General features: G+C 45.7%; 1 protein-coding gene across 10 annotated transcripts in view; it reads left to right on the forward strand.

Moving 5' to 3' along the window:
• The window catches only part of LOC121541727 (guanine nucleotide exchange factor VAV2), a 234,649-nt gene that overhangs the window by 156,177 nt on the left and 57,820 nt on the right, over window positions 1-20,652 (forward strand). For all 10 annotated transcript variants that reach the window (XM_041850987.2, XM_041850989.2, XM_041850993.2 and 7 more), the window contains exon 3: window positions 17,354-17,412. In XM_041850987.2, the coding sequence (XP_041706921.1) occupies window positions 17,354-17,412 (59 nt within the window). The remainder of the gene's footprint in view (window positions 1-17,353; window positions 17,413-20,652) is intronic.

A 20,652-nucleotide genomic window follows, 5' to 3' on the forward strand; every position in this document is an offset into this window, starting at 1 on the left:
AAAATAATCAATACTGAAACTTTCAGATGAAGTCTGTGAGTGAATTAAACATGTTCAATTGCTTTCATGAGCTTATTCTCTCACTACCATGACTATAAGACAATTGGGTTTAGCTATCTTGGAATTAAGAACATTTCCAATAACAAATTAAATAACTTTATTTTCAAGAATCAATTATTTTTTTTTTTTTTTTTTTCTAAACTTTTTGCTTAAGGAGAAACATAAGAAATAACACAATAACATTTCCAATAACCTTTTTGAGGAATAGCATCTTTGCTTACCTTTCTTCATATGTCTATAGTTAAGGAAAAAATGGCAGTTAAGAAGACATTTCTTCTTAAGAAGGTTTTGTCAATCTGGGCCCAGGATCCTAACAGTAGGTGACAGGGTCCTAACAGTAGGTGACAGGGTCCTAACAGGAGGGGACAGTACTGGGACAGGGTCCTAACAGGAGGGGACAGGATCCTAACAGTAGGGGACAGGATCCTAACAGGAGGGGACAGGATCCTAACAGTAGGGGACAGGATCCTAACAGGAGGGGACAGGATCCTAACAGTAGGGGACAGGGTCCTAACAGTAGGGGACAGGATCCTAACAGTAGGGGACAGGGTCCTAACAGTAGGGGACAGGATCCTAACAGTAGGGGACAGTACTGGGACAGGATCCTAACAGTAGTGGACAGGATCCTAACAGTTGGGGACAGGATCCTAACAGTAGGGGACATGGTGCTAACAGTAGTGGACAGGATCCTAACAGTAGGGGACAGGGTCCTAACAGTAGGGGACAGGATCCTAACAGTAGGGGACAGGATCCTAACAGTAGGGGACAGGATCCTAACAGTAGGGGACAGGATCCTAACAGTAGGGGACAGGATCCTAACAGTAGGGGACAGGGTCCTAACAGTAGGGGCCAGGGTCCTAACAGTAGGGGACAGGATCCTAACAGTAGGGGACAGGATCCTAACAGTAGGGGACAGGGTCCTAACAGTAGGGGACAGGATCCTACAGAGGGGACAGGATCCTATCAGTAGGGGACAGGGTCCTAACAGTAGGGGACAGGATCCTAACAGTAGGTGACAGGGTCCTAACAGTAGGGGACAGAGGACAGATCACATAGGGGACAGGATCCTAACAGTAGGGGACAGGATCCTAACAGTAGGGGACAGGATCCTAACAGTAGGGGACAGGATCCTAACAGTAGGGGGCAGGGTCCTAACAGGAGGGGACAGGATCCTAACAGTAGGGGACAGGATCCTAACAGTAGGGGACAGGGTCCTAACAGTAGGGGACAGGATCCTAACAGGGGACAGGATCCTAACAGTAGGGGACAGGATCCTAACAGTAGGGGACAGGATCCTAACAGTAGGGGACAGGATCCTAACAGTAGGGGGCAGGATCCTAACAGTAGGGGACAGGATCCTAACAGTAGGGGACAGGGTCCTAACAGTAGGGGACAGGGTCCTAACAGTAGGGGACAGGGTCCTAACAGTAGGGGACAGGATCCTAACAGTAGGGGACAGGATCCTAACAGTAGGGGACAGGATCCTAACAGTAGGGGACAGGATCCTAACAGTAGGGGACAGGGTCCTAACAGTAGGGGACAGGGTCCTAACAGTAGGGGACAGGATCCTAACAGGAGGGGACAGTACTGGGACAGGATCCTAACAGTAGGGGACAGGATCCTAACAGTAGGGGACAGGATCCTAACAGTAGGTGACAGGATCCTAACAGTAGGGGACAGGATCCTAACAGTAGGGGACAGGTCCTAACAGTAGGGGACAGGATCCTAACAGTAGGGGACAGGGTCCCTAACAGTAGGGGACAGGATCCTAACAGTAGGGGACAGGATCCTAACAGTAGGGGACAGGATCCTAACAGTAGGGGACAGGATCCTAACAGTAGGGGACAGGGTCCTAACAGTAGGGGACAGGATCCTAACAGTAGGTGACAGGGTCCTAACAGGAGGGGACAGTACTGGGACAGGATCCTATCAGTAGGGGACAGGATCCTAACAGTAGGGGACAGGGTCCTAACAGTAGGGGACAGGATCCTAACAGGAGGGGACAGGATCCTAACAGTAGGGGCAGTCCTAACAGTAGGGGGACAGGGTCCTAACAGTAGGGGACAGGGTCCTAACAGTAGGGGGCAGGATCCTAACAGTAGGGGACAGGATCCTAACAGTAGGGGACAGGATCCTAACAGTAGGGGACAGGGTCCTAATGGAACCCCTTTGTTCTGCTGTCACCCTCACAGCTGCTGTAGAAACATTCTCTCTCTCTCTCTCTCTCTCTCTCTCTCTCTCTCTCTCTCTCTCTCTCTCTCTCTCTCTCTCTCTCTCTCTCTCTCTCTCTCTCTCTCTCTCTCTCTCTCTCTCTCTCTCTCTCTCTCTCTCTCTCTCTCTCTCTCTCTCTCTCTCTCTCTCTCTCGCTCTCTCTCTCTCTCTCTCTCTCTCCTGAAGTTCCCTTGAAAATATTTAAGATGAACTGCTGTTAACACTAACAATGCAGCAGTAGTTCTATATAAAGTGAAGAATTCCTTAAGACAAAAATGTCTTGTTACGTAGATTGTCAATGAAAACAAGGTAGGGTAATCATTTCATTTTAAACCAAGTGCTCCAAGTAATCCAATTTAGTAGCTCATGTTATGACATGCAGGCATGTTTTAAATCCTCTTTCATCCTCCAGGCCACGTGTCTAGCTTACTCTTCACTGCACTGTTGAGGAATACCTCCAACCTAACGTGTCTCTCAGCAGAAATAGATACCCTCTGCTTTATATCATTCTTGTTAGAATGAGTGAGGGAATCTGTATGGAGGTGAAAGGAAGCGAGAGACAACATCTATATCATTCCACTCAACCCAGCCAGTTGGAAGGAAAGGATCGCTCCCTGGTGAGGGGCTTCCTCTCTTCCATCCCTCTGTTCCATCTCTCAGTCTCTTTATCTCTCCAACTGATGCACTGTGGATGGGACAAGAAAGGGCAAACAATCCATTTTTTTGGTCAGACACACTAGTGTGCTCTGGGACGTCTGCTGTCTAGAAGTCAAGAAGGAGGGAGAGAGGGAGGCAGTATTGGTGAAGGGTTCCCCTCTCCCCCTGCTTTATCTCCTCTAGCAGAGGGATACGGGCGCACCCCCTAACCCCCGACAGGATGCTGGGATTACGCAGCAGCCTTATCACATTCACTTTCCCAGTCTCTGATGGTACGTCATGTGCTAGACATCTATCTGTGTGTTTGTTTGCTGTGTGTGAATGTGTCTCTGTCTGTCTGTCTGTCTGTCTTTGCCCATGCTCCTCCTGGCAGACTCAGGTGCCCCTTTCAGATAAGGGCTGTGTGGAGGAATTAGCATCATCATTCCTAGCACTCAGAGAGTAGCAGGACAATCCCCCTCACTCCTCACCCATGGCTGGATGCCTTATCACAGGGGCGTGCTGCTCTCCCAAACAAGCCTTCGCTCCAGCCCTCGCATCATGCCTGCTTTGTGTCAGGGCTCACCATATGGACAACAGTCTGCTACTGTGTGACAGACAGAGATGGACAGAGGAAAGGAGTCTCAGACATAGTTTGTATTATCTCTCTCTCTCTTTCTCTCACTCGCATTTTCACAATTATCACTTGCCATGCTTCATTGTCCTCATTAAGTAAATGCATTTGAATAAAGCAAGAAAGAAGCTACAGAGTTCTTTCCAACAAAGTACAAATGTGTGGTTCACTCAATCTATTGCTCTGGGCATCTAAATAACCAACCAGCTATTGAACCTCTACCTGCCTGCCTCCTGCTGAATCTTTGTCCTTACGACTGCTAGAAGGTCCCTATCTTACATTTAGTAACCTTTCCTTGCACTGTCTATATATTTCCTGGTCTTCTAGGACTAGCTCCCTCCAAGGAGACCATCTATCTCTCAGGAACTAATGACTTGGCTCAGACAGCAGCTGTTTGCTGTTGTAATCCCAGCTGAAGCACTGTTCTGTCTCTGTGTCCACCTGTACAGAACTGCCTCTGCAAATAACCAGCAGAGACAAATAAGACACACATTACATGTGGAGTTGAACGCTATGTTCTACAGCTCCACCATTACCTCAGGATACACCTAACATCTGCCAAGCAACCAGAGGAGAATGACAGGATGAAGAGGATAGAACATTTAGTTAGGAGAGGAAATAAACAGAGCTTCTTCCTGGTTGATTTTGGCCAGTGATCATCCTGTTCTTTGGGAAGAAGAGAGGGTGTTGTCATGTCACTTTCCACCTCCCTGTTTGGATCTTTCTGTTCAGTTCAAACCTCTGTCTCTCTCTCTAGAGAGGAACTTGCATTCTCATCTCAGATCTTCAGTAATGTGCCACTACACATAGTACCACTATACAGTAGACCTTATAGCCCCTGAAGGCGTTGGATGCAGTTGCTTTGTGTTGATTGTGATAGCTGACTTTACATGGCATGACACGGAACACTCATTGCTATTGACAAGTGCCATCATAGAATGCAAGGATTTTTATGCCATTGAAATCCTTGGGCGAGCCGCCTAAGAGTTTTTTCACACGATGGGAAGCCTCAAGCATTCAAATACCAAACACACAATCTGCATGGGACACAATAAGTAATACAGTCATACTTTCCATAAAAAACCTGTGCAGTGTTTCTCTTCTATTGCTAAACTTTTCTTCCAAACACCTGCTCTGACTTTACATTTTTACATTTTAGTCATTTAGCAGACGCTCTTATCCAGAGCGACTTACAGGAGCAATTAGATTTTTCACCTAGTCGGCTTGGGGATTAGAACCAGCGACCTTTCGGTTACTGGCACAACGCTCTTACCCACTAAGCTACCTGCCGCCCCCCGACTTGACATGAGGTGTATCATTTTGTCAGTGATATGCTTTTGAAACATATGGTGTTTTAGTTAAGAGCCTTAAAGAGGCATGTAGGAGCTTTGAGGAGTACCACTGTTAGTACATTACAGTCTGCTCACTGGCTGTCCCTCCCAACTGCAGTGAGACATACAGACATATAGACCTGGAGCTAAGACCACAGGAGCTCTCTCACTCTCTCTCTCTCTCTCTCTCTCTCTCTCTCTCTCTCTCTCTCTCTCTCTCTCTCTCTCTCTCTCTCTCTCTCTCTCTCTCTCTCTCTCTCTCTCTCTCTCTCTCTCCATCTGATAAGACCCGGGTAATGATTTTCAAATGGAAATGTGCCCTGCGGGTGAATTAAATGACCACTTTCTTCTCTCGCTCTGCACTTTCAAAATGCTACACACAGCTTGCACGCAGTCAATTTTTTTGTCCGTTTTTTCTCTCACAGTGTCTATGGCAGTTACGTTGGTTGAGCTTTGTGATTAAGCAATGCACAGCGTCAGTGTTTGTGTTGAAGGCAGTAGCTTAAAGTATCTAACACAAAGGAAAGGTTACTCCTCTCCTCTCCTCTATGTCTTGTGTTGTTGTGTGTCAGCTGTGATTCTGCTCCTGAAGAGCTGTTTAGTTTGAACGTCTGGATCCCAAGGCATTACCCATTGATGTCTCTAAACGAAGGAAAGGAGAGGAGATGGGTCCGCTGCTGCCCGTCTTGCACGCAATGTCTTCCTTCTGGTCTGGACAGGCCTCTCGTCGCTGGACATGAAAAGAAGGGATTAGTAGGAGGAGAGGAGAGAGGGAATGGGGTGGAGGGGTGGTTATTCACTTGGCTGTGTTTGACCCTCGGGGGGGTTAGGCTTCTGTTTGCCACGCTTTTATCCCATTCTGTCAATGGCAACATGCAACTCTTCTGAATGCTGCGTGAAATTGTCACAGCACCCATTGGTTTGGTAAGAACGCAAACAGACTGCTGGCATAGGGAGAGCTGAGAAGGGGAGGAGAGGGAAAGTTATTGTCAGAACTGGCTGATGTGGATGTGGTGGAGGAGTCACACGCAGGACACAGAAGCTAAGTCCAACCGACTTTACTGAACACACAAAAATAAACAGACTCTGGCCTCAACAACGTAGGAGGCGGACTATGCGCAACAATGCGCAAAACACAAATAATCCAAGGCGCACGAAACCATACAGTGCGACGACCGGAATATACAAAATCACAAATGACGAGCCGCACCAGTAGACAGGCGCACAATAACACACAACACATGACTAACAAAACGAGGAACTTATAGGAGACATAATCAACCAAAAAGGAAACAGGTGTACACAAAAGACAAAACCAAACAAACATCGAAAACATCAAACGGTGATAGCTAGTACTCCGGGGACGACGACCGCCGAAGCCTGCCCGAGCAAGGAGGAGGAGCAGCCTCGGCCGAAACCGTGACAGTTATGTAGTACTTATTATCTACCCAGTGATGCAATCCTCTCAGGGATGTTCAAGCTCATCAGTTGTGTATCAGCATGAATGGATGTTGTTCTGGGAATAGGCTTTTCAGGAGCAGGTGGGTAAAATGGCAGGCAAGCAATTACACACAATCACACACGGTCATACTGACTCATATATATATATATATATATACACACACACACACACACACACACAAACACACTAGTTAATCACACACACTTGCACCAGCAATAGATCTGCTGCTGTATGACTTCAAGGTTGTATGGGAACTTTGTCTACTACCTTGATACTGTATGCTTCACATTCAGATGGAGGATACGCTTGAACTGTATCGCTGGGATTATATTGGCAGCACTACTGTTGTGAACAGTATCATGGTATTGGCTGAATCACTCTCAGCTCAAATGCACAATTGTGACCCATTTCAAGAAACTAGGCGTATTGTCACACGTCACTACTTCAAAGGAGTAGCATTCGATTTTTATTTTATTGTAATTATTTTAATCAAAATATGTTTTTGGCCAGAAATGCCTTCTGGAACATGTGAACTTTCATGTTCCTTAATAACAAGCTTGTATGCCATCTGTAAATACGAATGAAATTGTTAAATTACGAGCCTAGTTGGTTTAGCCATGGAAAAATACAGGAACCTTCCTGCTATTCATGATTGGCTGAGATAATGGATGGGCTGGACATGCCGAGAGATGAGTTCGGATTGGTCAATTATTGGTCCGCTTTACTACATAGCCACTGTGGCATGGTATACATAGGGCTGGTGCATGTCTCCAAGGACAGAGAAACAGTTTATGCTTCCTTGGTTGCTGGGCTATCTACCTCTCCCCTGACCCTGACCCTGTTATGTTGACTCAATTTGACCTAATCTCCCTCACTGGGAGCACCTGTCTCACTGACCATTACTGCCCGGCAACCAGCCTCCCAGGCTATTTCACTATTGATCTCTCTCTGTGTGTGTGTGTGTGTGTGTGTGTGTGTGTGTGTGTGTGTGTGTGTGTGTGTGTGTGTGTGTGTGTGTACATGTGTGTGTAACACATTAATACACCATGGGGAGTCACACATGAGCGAGCTGGTCCTGTAGCTCAGGTTCAGTGTGAAATGGGACAGGTCATGGGCATGACGGCAGCACATTGGTGGGCCCCTAAAAGGCCAGAAAGATCTATGCAGGGTAATTTGCACATATTAGCCACCGTGGCCTTTCCATTGAAGCATAGCACAGGTCCAGATCAGATAGGTTTTAAGGCCCCTTATAAAGCAGACAGTTTGAGTTTCAGTCATGTGATGAGGTAACAGTGTAGGCTATTTCTTATGTCATTACAAAGTAACACGGGCAGAAAAACCTGTAAACCTCATTGATAGGCTTAAGCTGTAATTGCATGATTATCTACCATAAGAAACGTTCAAATGTATAGAAACTATATTTTCATGGGCTTTCTGCCTAATAGGTTAATAGGCCATGTTGTAGTTGACTGATTGAGTGAAGGCTGAAGCGGGATTTGGAACAGGCCTGGTGAAATCCCCCATAATCACACATACTTACACTGACACACAACACACACACATACACACACACACACACACACACACACACACACACACACACACACACACACACACACACTTTCACACTCACCACATACGTTGCTGCTACTGTCTATTATCTATCCTGTTGCCTAGTCACTTTATCCCTACCTATATGTACATACAGTTGAAGTCGGAAGTTTACATACACCTTAGCCAAATACATTTAAACTCAGTTTCTCACAATTCCTGACATTTAATCCTACTAAAACCCTGTTTTAGCTCAGTTAGGATCACCACTTTATTTTAATAATGTGAAATGTCAGAATAAGTGTAGAGAGAATTATTTATTTCAGCTTTTATTCCTTTCATCACATTCCCAGTGGGTCAGAAGTTTACATACACTCAATTAGTATTTGGTAGCATTGCCTTTAAATTATTTAACTTGGGTCAAACGTTTCGGGTAGCCTTCCACAAGCTTCCCACAATAAGTTGGGTGAATTTTGGCCCATTCCTCCTGACAGAGCTGGTGTAACTGAGTCAGGTTTGTAGGCCTCCTTGCTCGCACACGCTTTTTCAGTTCTGCCCACACATTTTCTATAGGATTGAGGTCAGGGCTTTGTGATGGCCACTCCAATACCTTGACTTTGATGTCCTTAAGCCATTTTGCCACAACTTTGGAAGTATGCTTGGGGTCATTGTCCATTTGGAAGACCCATTTGCGACCAAGCTTTAACTTCCTGACTGAGATGTTGCTTTAATATATCCACACAATTTTCCTTCCTCATGATGCCATCTATTTTGTGAAGTGCACCAGTCCCTCCTGCAGCAAAGCACCCCACAGCATGATGCTGCCACCCCCGTGCTTCACGGTTGGGATGGTGTTCTTCAGCTTGCAAGTCCCCCTTTTTTCCTCCAAACATAACGATGGTCATTATGGCCAAGCAGTTCAGTTTTTGTTTCATCAGACCAGAGGACATTTCTCCAAAAAGTATGATCTTTGTCCCCATGTGCAGATGCAAACCGTAGTCTGGCTTTTTTATGGCGGTTTTGGAGCAGTGGCTTGTTCCTTGCTGAGCGGCCTTTCAGGTTATGTCGATATAGGACTCGTTTTACTGCGGCTATAGATACTTTTGTACCTGTTTTCTCCAGCATCTTCACAAGGTCCTTTGTTGTTGTTCTGGGATTGATTTGCACTTTTCGCACCAAAGTACGTTCATCTCTAGGAGACAGAACGCGTCTCCTTCCTGAGCGGTATGACAGCTGCGTGGTCCCATGGTGTTTATACTTGCATACTATTGTTTGTACAGATGAATGTGGTACCTTCAGGCGTTTGGAAATTGCTCCCAAGGATGAACCAGACTTGTGGAGGTCTACAATTTATTTTCTGAGGTCTTGGCTGATTTCTTTTGATTTTCCCATGATGTCAAGCAAAGAGGCACTAAGTTTGAAGGTAGGCCTTGAGATACATCCACAGGTACACCTCCAATTGACTCAAATGATGTCAATTAGCTTATCAGAAGCTTCTAAAGCCATGACATCATTTTCTGTAATTTTCCAAGCTGTTTAAAGGCACAGTCAACTTACTGACCCAAACTTCTGACCCACTGGAATTGTGATACAGTGAATTATAAGTGAAATAATATGTCTGTAAACAATTGTTGGAAAAATTGCTTGTGTCATGCACAAAGTAAATGTCCTAACCGACTTGCCAAAACTATAGTTTGTTAAGAAGAAATGTGTGGAGTGGTCAATAAAACTAGGACCCGTAAGTAAGTATTTCACTGTTAGTCTACACCTGTTGTTTACGAATCATGTGACAAATACATTTAGATTTGAGCTGGATTTTTTAGTCATTTAGCAGACGCTCTTATCCAGAGCGACTAACAGGAGCAATTAGGGTTAAGTGCCTTGCTCAAGGGCACATTGACAGATTTTTCACCTAGTCGGCTCGGGGATTAGAACTAACGACCTTTCCGTTACTGGCACAACGCTCTTAACCACTAAGCTACCTGCTGAGCTGGGACCTGGGAGTCTACAGCTCCATAAGTGATGAGTACTCCTCCTGCTGACCCCCAGGCTCTGGGACAATCACATACAGGGCTGGGGCTGGGCCGTCCATTATTGATGATGTCAGGGAGCAGAGGACCATGGCTCCCACACTGCGATCTGTTCTCTCCTCTCCTCTTTAATAGGCCCTCTCTCCTATCCTCTCTCCTCCTCTCCCTCTCCCTCCTCCCTCTCCTCTCCTCTCCTCTCCTCTCCTCTCCTCTCCTCTCCTCTCCTCTCCTCTCCTCTCCTCTCCTCTCCTCTCCTCTCCTCTCCTCTCCTCTCCTCTCCTCTCCTCTCCTCTTGTCTTTACTAGGCCCTCTCTCCACTCCTCTCCTCTCCTGTCCTCTGCTGTCTCTGGCATGATGATGGGCACAACTGTGCTGCTGTTACAAAGGGGTGTGAATGCTTCATAAATATCACACCAGGGGGGTGATGTGTGTGTGAGCGTGCATCTGTACCCATGCATGTATGCATGTGGTGCATGAGAGAGGGGTGTAAAATGGATGGTGGTGAGATGTCCTATGAATTAATTTGACTATTGGTGTGCGTCCAGTACATCCAGTACATTGATTGGTGGTGTGAGGTGATGTGTCATGAATAAATCTAATTGGCTGTTGTGGTGTGTGCACACAGTGACCTGTCAATAGCATATTGAGACATCTTTCCTTTCCTAATCAAATCACCACCCCTCTCTCCCACTGTCGATAGCATACTACACCATATTGTATTTGACAGACAATGGATGACCTTGCAAATTAACCCACGTCTGGTTAAAAGGTTGCCATGTCCCCCGAGTCCCTGATTGGTTGAGGCTGGTCACATGGGATTTCCAGCTGTGGCCACATGTGTGCCTGTCTCAGAAATGGACCGTGACATGTATTTGCAAACACTCCAGCGCGTTTCATAGCTGATCTGTCTATACAAATGCATGCCCCTTCCCACCCCACTCCCCTCCACCCCCTCCGCTCTAAACAAATGATGTGTAAACATTGCATACGTGTGTCATGCTGTACTTCAGGAAGCACAAGGGATGCTGGTCCTGCCATGGATCCCCAATTACTCTCTCCTGGCTTGGCAGCCTCCTCCCTACTGTAGGACAGAGGCTGAGGGAAGACTGATGGGAGTAAGGCTGAGGGGCTGGTGGTAAGGCTGAGGGTGGTGGGGCTAATTGTGGGGCTGGGGGTGGGGATGTGGTATGGGGGAGGTAGGATAGGAAGAGAGAGCGTTATTGCCAATAAATCCTGATGATTCCTTTTCATATTTTGCAGATTATTTATTTTCATATTTTGCCGACTCTGGGTGAGTGAAGCTTTATTATCTGCTCTGTTCCGCCCAGAGTTGGGGCTCCCTGAGATGAGAGAGAAATCAATCATGTGGAAACAGAGCGAGAGAGCCTTTGACTGCTTCAGGAAGTGGGAGGGTAGAGGGAGGGAGAGGGGGTGTTAGACAGTGAGGAGAGTGAGAAAGAGAGATGCAGGAGGCAGGGGGCAGGTAGAACGATGAAGGGGCACAGCGGTAGTGAGAGACAGAACTGGGGGGGTAAAGCATAAAATATACAAAGTCAGATGTAAAGACATGAGCTAAATATGAAGAGGGGGATTTAGAGAATCTGGTTCTCACATTTAGCTCACCTCGCTTTGGAAGCGTGCCAACCAATGGCACAATGGATGTAGCTTGAATGACAAAGCACCCTTCATTAAGGGCATAACCAAATGATGGGACAAAACTCATCTCATTCACTATTCTCCACAGCAGCCATTTTCATTTAGATTTCCAGTCTCAGTCTAAGTGCATTATGATGAGTGCCTGGTAAGCGTCTGTGTAAAAGGGTATAGCCTATGTTACAGGCAGCAAGCCATGTCTACTCATTACATCAGTCTTTAGCCACACAAAAAAAAAAACACTTCAGCATTCAGACTGGCCACACTGACCCAACCCCTAGAGATTGTTTTAAAAAGGCTGAGAGATGCGGCCTATGGATATTCATGTACTGTAAGGCACAATGGAGCAGCCATAACCACCACTCATCACCGTAGTGTATGGCTTACCATGAGTGCAACTTGAGCCACACAGAAGGATATCGGTCAGGTATTCATTCCTCTGAGTGGATGAGCCACTCCATGCTCCTCAGACTGAATCTATGTCCTAACCCTCTTCACACTAGCTCTTAGCCTGAGCTCCACCAGTTTGTAAAGCACCCTAGGCTCCCATTGAAGTTACACACCTTCACCCTAGGCTCCCATTGAAGTTACACACCTTCAATCTAGACTCCCATTGAAGTTACACACCCTTCACCCTAGACTCCTATTGAAGTTACACACCTTCACCCTAGACTCCTATTGAAGTTACACAACTTCACCCTAGACTCGTATTGAAGTTATACACCTTCACCCTAGGCTCCCATTGAAGTTACACACCTTCACCCTAGACTCCCATTGAAGTTACACACCTTCACCCTAGACTCCCATTGAAGTTACACACCTTCACCCTAGACTCCTATTGAAGTTACACAACTTCACCCTAGACTCCCATTGAAGTTACACACCTTCACCCTAGACTCCTATTGAAGTTACACACTAAACAGAGAGTACACAGTGGCAGAATACCTGACCACTGTGACTGACCCAAACTTAAGGAAAGCTTTGACTATGTACAGACTCAGTGAGCATAGCCTTGCTATTGAGTAAGGCCGCCGTAGGCAGACCTGGCTCTCAAGAGAAGACAGGCTATGTGCACACTGCCCACAAAATGAGGTGGAAACTGAGCTGCACTTTCTAACCTCCTGCCAAATGTATGACCACATTGGAGACACATTGTTCCCCCAGATTACAGAGATCCACAAAGAATTTGAAAACAAACCCAATTTTGATAAACTCCCTTATCTACTGGGTGAAAAACCACAGTGTGCCATCACATTCTATCACAGTGCCATCCGTTTTGTCACCAAAGCCCCATATACTACCCACCATTGTGACCTGTACGCTCTCGTTGGCTGGCCCTCACTACATATTCGTCGCCAAACCCACTGGCTCCAGGTCATCTATAAATCACTGCTAGGCAAATCCCCGCCTTATCTTAGCTCATTGGTCACCATAGCAACACCCACCCGTAGTATGCGCTCCAGCAGGTATATCTCACTTTTCATCCCCAAAACCAACACCTCCTTTGGCCGCCATTCCTTCCAGTTCTCTGCTGCCAATGACTGGAACGAACTGCAAAAATCTCTGAAGCTGGAGACTCTTATCTCCCTCATTAACTTTAAGCATCAGTTGTCAGATCAGCTTACCGATCACTGCACCTGTACACAGCCCATCTGTAATCAGCCCACCCAACTACCTCATCCCCATATTGTTATTTATTTTGCTAATTTGCACCCCAGTATCTCTATTTGCACATAATCTTCTGCACATCTATCACTCCAGTGTTAATACTAAATCTGAATTATTTTGCACTATGGCCTATTTATTGCCTTACCTCCATAACCTACTACATTTCCACACACTGTATATAGATTTTCTATTTTGTTATTGACTGTACGTTTTGTTTATCCCATATGTAATTCTGTGTTGTTGTTGTTTTTATCGCACTGCTTTGCTTTATCTTGGCCAGGTCGCAGTTGTAAATGAGAACTTGTTCTCAACTGGCTTACCTGGTTAAATAAAGGTGAAATAAATAAAATCAATAAAAATAAACAGCAGCAAGATTTTGTGACCTGTTGCCACAAGAAAAGGTCAACCAGTGAAGAACAAACACCATTGTAAATACAACCCATATTTATGTTTATTTATTTTCCCATTTGTACTTTAACTATTTGCACATTGTTACAACACTGTATACAGTACAAGTCAGAAGTTTACATACACCTTAGCCAAATACATTTAAACTCAGTTTTTCACAATTCCTGTCATTTAATCCTAGTAAAAATTCACTGTCTTAGGTCAGTTAGGATCACCACTTTATTTTAAGAATGTGAAATGCCAGAATAATAGTAGAGAGAATTATTTATTTCAGCTTTTATTTCTTTCATCACATTCCTAGTGGGTCAGAAGTTTACATACACTCAATTAGTATTTGGGAGCATTGCCTTTAAATTGTTTAACTTGGGTCAAACATTTCGGGTAGCCTTCCACAAGCTTCCCACAATAAGTTGGGTGAATTTTGGCCCATTCCTCCTGACAGAGCTGGTGTAACTGAGTCAGGTTTGTAGGCCTCCTTGCTCGCACACACTTTTTCAGTTCTGCCCACACATTTTCTATAGGATTGAGGTCAGGTCTTTGTGATGGCCACTCCAATACCTTTACTTTGTTGTCCTTAAGCCATTTTGCCACAACTTTGGAAGTATGCTTGGGGTCATTGTCCATTTGGAAGACCCATTTGCGACCAAGCTTTAACTTCCTGACTGATGTCTTGAGATGTTGCTTCAATATATCCACATAATTTTCCTTCCTCATGATGCCATCTATTTTGTGAAGTGCACCAGTCCCTCCTGCAGCAAAGCACCCCCACAGCATGATGCTGCCACCCCCGTGCTTCACGGTTGGGATGGTGTTCTTCGGCTTGCAAGCATCCCCCTTTTTCCTCCAAACATAACAATGGTCATTATGGCCAAACAGTTCTATTTTTGTTTCATCAGACCAGCGGACATTTCTCCAAAAAGTACGATCTTTGTCCCCATGTGCAGTTGCAAACCGTAGTCTGGCTTTTTTATGGCGGTTTTGGAGCAGTGGCTTCTTCCTTGCTGAGCGGCCTTTCAGGTTATGTCGATATAGGACTCGTTTTACTGTGGATATAGATACTTTTGTACCTGTTTCCTCCAGCATCTTCACAAGATCCTTTGCTGTTTTTCTGGAATTTATTTGCACTTTTCGCACCAAAGTACGTTCATCTCTAGGAGACAGAACGCGTCTCCTTCCTGAGCAGTATGACGGCTGCGTGGTCCCATGGTGTTTATACTTGCGTACTATTGTTTGTACAGATGAACGTGGTACCTTCAGGCGTTTGGAAATTGCTCCCAAGGATGAACCAGACGTGTGGAGGTCTACAATTTTCTTTCTGAGGTCTTCTAATCAAATCAAATCAAATGTTATTTGCCGAATACAACAGGTGTAGACATTACCGTGAAATGCTTACTTACAGCCCTTAACCAACAACAACAACAAAAAAGTGTTGAGAAAAAAATAGCAGAAGTAAAGTAAAATAACAGTAGGGAGGCAATATACAGGGGGGTACCGGTGCAGAGTCAAATGTGCGGGGGCACTGGCTAGTTGAGGTAGTTGAGGTAATATGTACATGTGGGTAGAGTTAAAGTGACCATGCATAAATAATTAACAGAGTAGCAGCAGCGTAATAAGATGGGGTGGGGGGGCAGTGCAAGTAGTAGCCATGATTACCTGTTCAGGAGTCTTATGGCTTGGGGGTAGAAGCTGTTGAGAAGCCTTTTGGACCTAGACTTGGTGCTCCGATACCGCTTGCCGTGCGGTAGCAGAGAGAACAGCCTATGACTAGGGTGGCTGGAGTCTTTGAAAATTTTGAGGGCCTTCCTCTGACACCGCCTGGTATAGAGGTCCTGGATGGCAGGAAGCTTGGCCCAAGTGATGTACTGGGCCGTATGCACTACCCTCTGTAGTGCCTTGCGGTCGGAGGCCGAGCAGTTGCCATACCAGGCGGTGATGCAACCAGTCAGGATGCTTTCGATGGTGCAGCTGTATAACTTTTTGAGGATCTGAGGACCCATGCCCAATCTTTTCAGTCTCCTGAGGGGGAATAGGCTTTGTCGTGCCCTCTTCACGACTGTCTTGGTGTGTTTAGACCATGATAGTTCGTTGGTGATGTGGACACCAAGGAACTTGAAGCTCTCAACCTGTTCCACTACAGCCCTGTCGATGAGAATGGGTTTTTCTTGTGTCATGCACAAAGTAGATGTCCTAACCGACTTGCCAAAACTATAGTTTGTTAACAAAACATTTGTGGAGTGGTTGAAAAACGAGTTTTAATGACTCCAACCTAAGTGTAAGTAAACTTCCGACTTCAACTGTATATACATAATATGACATTTGAAATGTATTTATTCTTTTGGAACTTCTGAGTGTAATGTTTACTGTTAATATTTATTGTTTATTTCACTTTTGTTTACTATCTACTTCACTTGCTTTGGCAATGTTAACATACGTTTCCCATGCCAATAAAGCCCTTAAATTGAATTGAATTGAATTGAATTGAGAGAGAGAAAGGGAGAGAGAGAGAGAGAGAGAGAGAGAGAGAGAGAGAGAGAGAGAGAGAGAGAGAGAGAGAGAGAGAGAGAGAGAGAGAGGGGGGGGAATAGAGAGAGAGAGAGCGAGAGAGAGAGAGAGACAAAGGGATAACTGTTTCCTCTGTCTCTGGCAAGGGGACAGCTAGCACCATGGCGATGGAAGCACACTCCCAGGAGTGCGTAATGAGGCGTGGAGGCAGCATTTTGGCAGTTAGGAGGGGAGGGGGACAGGCTCCATCATATACCTGTATTAGCATTGGAGGAGTCTCCAGCACGCCATCTGTAAGCCCCCCAAACAGCCACCCATAAGCCCACTCACATGTGACTCATGACCAACATTAAATCAGGCTCGCATTTAACCTTGTTACACCACGCCGGTTTCACCAGAGGGGAGAGAGGGAGGGAGAGAGTGAGGGAGAGCAAGCACGAGATAGATAGAGGGAGGGAGAGGGTGAACGAGGTTCTGACTGAGTGGAAGAGGAGGGGGTGAGGAGAAAGAGGGAATGAGGTGGGAGAGGGGATATGGGGGGGGGGGGGGGGTGTCTGATCTGAGTAAAGTGGAACACGTCTGTGACTGTGCGGGGGCATTTGTCTCTGGATGTCATCATTAACATGGTGGCCTGCATTATGCTTACACACAATCCCGTGTGTGGCTGCGCATGACGATGTTGCTAAGAAACACGACATCGCTATGCTCGCTCATAAGTTTAACATGTGTTAACCACATTAAGGCAGAGCAGACCGGCCTGATGAGATGTTGACTGGTTTGTTGACTGGGTTGTAGGCTGTGTTGTAGACTGTGTTGTAGACTGTGTTGTAGACTGTGTTGATGACTGTGTTGATAACTGTGTTGTAGACTGTGTTGATGACTGTGTTGTTAACTGTGTTGTAGACTGTGTTGCTGACTGTGTTGATGACTGTGTTGATGACTGTGTTGTTAACTGTGTTGTAGACTGTGTTGCTGACTGTGTTGATGACTGTGTTGTAGACTGTGTTGCTGACTGTGTTGTAGACTGTGTTATAGACTGTGTTGATAACTGTGTTGATAACTGTGTTGACGAATGTGTTGTAAACTGTGTTGATGACTGTTGTTAACTGTGTTGATGACTGTGTTGATGACTGTGTTGATGACTGTTATAGACTGTGTTTTTGACAATGACCCTGTCATTGAACGTTGTCTATGCTGTGTGTTCCAGGTGATCTCAGCCCTGTCCAGGATCTCCCACCACAGCATCGTACAGATCAAAGGGATGAGGTACTGTATGTCTCCTCTCCTCCCACTACCCTTCACTGTCTATTTGAAGAAGAGGAATATTGAACATGTTTCTCTCAACCAGACACTGTTTTCTTATTCTGGTAATATATTTGATTTAGGCCTACTCCTATCAATACCACTGCCTCTATTGATAACCAGGTCTGAAAGAACCACATGTAAAAACAAGTCCAGGGTCAGATAGCTCAGATCACATTACTAAACTCATCACTAAACTCTACCTCATATTTCTCGGCATCACATCAAAGCAAAGGATGTAATTTACTCTAGTTTATTGGCCGCTGGGAAACCACTTTCTGATTTCTCTTTATTTGCTCAATCTGTTCACCCTGTGGGCTGTGAGTGGGCTGCGAGCTGGTTCCACAAATAAATAAAGATGTTTTATCCTGGCCGGCAGGGAAATGAGTTGATGGAGCGCACACATTAGGCCCCATGCCATCCCAGGGAACACAGAGACTGGCCCATTAATAAACACTACACACCCTGAGAGGTGGCTAAATCACTGCTGTCTTGTCTCCTATGGTCTGTTTTCCTCTGTCTGGTCTGCAGTGTGGTGAGAGAAAGCTAAAACCCAGTCTGTTTGTTCCATTTACCCTCCAGAGCCCCACCAGTGAGTTGAAAAGCCTCTGGACAGTTAGTTAGGAGGGTATATTTTGTTGTTGTTTAGAAAATGTAATTTAATCCAAAACACACTGGCATGTACATGAACCATTTGCAGTCAGATCATGAAATGATATCTCTTTCAATCATCCACTACGTCACTGACGCTCTCTCACGCCAACATAGGAAGCTTGCTAAGGGGCACATGACCAACGCATGGTGAGGGCATGATCTAGGGCGCATGATGTTAATATGTCCGTCCTTGCAGAGTGGTCAGGCATACAGTAAAGTGCAGTCCATATCAGTTGTTAAACACCCACCACACTCTTGATCCCCCCGTGTCCTTCCCGTACTGCCTGGGGTAAAGGTGACGGAGGCCCCTCTGCCCCTGTAATATTACAGAGACCTGTCAGTCCTCTTCAATCTCACCACCATGCCCCCTGTCATTAGACTCAGACTCATCCCAGAGACACTCAGCAGTTAAATCCCCCCCGTTCCCTCTCTCTGTTCCTCCCTCTCTGTCCCTCCCTGTGTGTTTAATCTGGGGATAATTGTTCATTGACTTGCTGTTGAAGCCCATTGATTGGCTCTGTGATGCCTGTTGTCAAGAAAGAGCCAAAAGACAGGCCTGTGTGTCTCTGTCACTGTCTGCCCTGAGCCCCAGCTTTACTGAAAGCCTCACCACTCCTCCTTGCACACCCAGACACGCTCCACACTTCTGGAACACTAACTGTCCAAGCCCTGTCTCCATGAGAAATCCATGAAAATGGTATCAATCAATCAAAAAGTGATGAATAGACACAATATAGGTTAGGAATAAAGGCCTTCTGTCATTACATCCTGTTCCTCATCTATGGACTGTGAGCTCTTATGGCATTATAAAACTCATAGCAGGACCTTGATCTGTCACTATCCTTTCTCCTGATAGTGAAATGCTCCTCCTTTCTCCTCATGATATCTGTCCTCAGCTAACCCAAAGCCACCTCTTTTTTAGCTCACAGTAATCCTACTAACACGTCATTTTATGTCCTGATTTCCCCCTTATACCACAAGCCATTACTCCATTAGACTGTGTGTGTGTGTGTGTGTGTGTGTGTGTGTGTGTGTGTGTGTCGTGTGTGTGTGCCTTGTTCTCAGTGGGTCAGAGTGCTATAGGGTGCGTGAGAGCAGAGCTCCACAGTGAGAAGGAGAGCGGCAGACACAGAGGCTGAAACACAGCAGGAGAGAGACTGCAGGCGGAGAAGTGTCAGGAATGATGCTCTCTCTCTTCCCATCATCTCCTCATCCCTCTCTCCTTCATCCCAGCCTGGGGCATTAGGAATGCTCATTCCCACTCACGACAGTGTGTGATATAAGACTCGTTAGTCACTCACATACATTACACATCCCACACATAATGCATATATTATACATGCATTCACCCATGATGCACACCCCTTATTAATGCTATATGTGTATGTGGTGTAAAAGATTGCACACTGGACAGAGATTACTCACATAACACATAGAATTAAGCAATAAGGCCCGAGGGGGTGTGGTATCCACATGATGCAACGTGGAGTGCCTGGATACAGCCCTTAGCCGTGGTATATTGGCCATATACCACAAACCCCCGATGTCCCTTATTGCTATTATAAACTGGTTACAAACGTAATTACAGCAGTAAAAATAAATGTTTTGTCATACCGGTGGTATATGGTCACATATACCACGGCTTTCAGCCAATCAGCATTCAGGGCTCGAACGACCCAGTTTATAATCACACATAATGTACACAAACACATTCATTCACTGTTACACCCACTCCCCAACATCCGCAAGCCAAAAGTGTTGGAATGGGAATGAGTCAGACATGCAACGCTAAATGAAGAGAAACTCAAAGGGACGTTTATCAGAGTTGCTGGGTGGACAAGCACAGGATGGGGCCTGATGGAATGTACTGCCTCAGCTCCACATAGCTATTGATCTCTGCTTTGGGCCATTGGGACCTGCTGGATGTTACTGCACTACTCACACCTAACAACCGCATAGTTACTCCCTCATAGTTATTTGCGATAGCGGTTCAATGGGGTTGGCATACAGCTGCTCTGTCCTCCACACGTCTGCCATTGATTACCTTTACAATTTTTTTTACATTTTAGTCATTTAGCAGACGCTCTTATCCAGAGCGACTTACAGTTAGTGAGTGCATACATTTTCATACTGGCCCCCCGTGGGAAACAAACCCACAACCCTGGCGTTGCAAGCGCCATGCTCTACCAACTGAGCTACAGGGGACTTTACCACAGGAATGTCTCTGTGCATCGAATAAGCACTTTAACTTAAACTCATACCGAGTTAATTGACACGACGAGGGAGTCAATGGGAGCTGCATACTGAAATAGTTCATAGGCATTCAATGGTAGTCTGGAAATAGACGCCCATACCCGCTACAGCCTGATTAGCTCTGAACCCTGAAACAGGGAGAGGGAGGGGGAGAGAGAGGTTGAGAAAGAGGTAGAGAGAGAAAGAGATGCTGAAAGTGAGAGAGTGATAGAGAGAAATTATTGAAAAGAAAGAGGGTGGAAAAGAGAGAGTGAGTAAGGCAGCGCGAGGGGTGGCGAGGTGACCTTTGCCAGGCCA

This window comes from Coregonus clupeaformis, chromosome 27, assembly GCF_020615455.1.
Source record: "Coregonus clupeaformis isolate EN_2021a chromosome 27, ASM2061545v1, whole genome shotgun sequence".
NCBI lineage: Eukaryota > Metazoa > Chordata > Actinopteri > Salmoniformes > Salmonidae > Coregonus > Coregonus clupeaformis.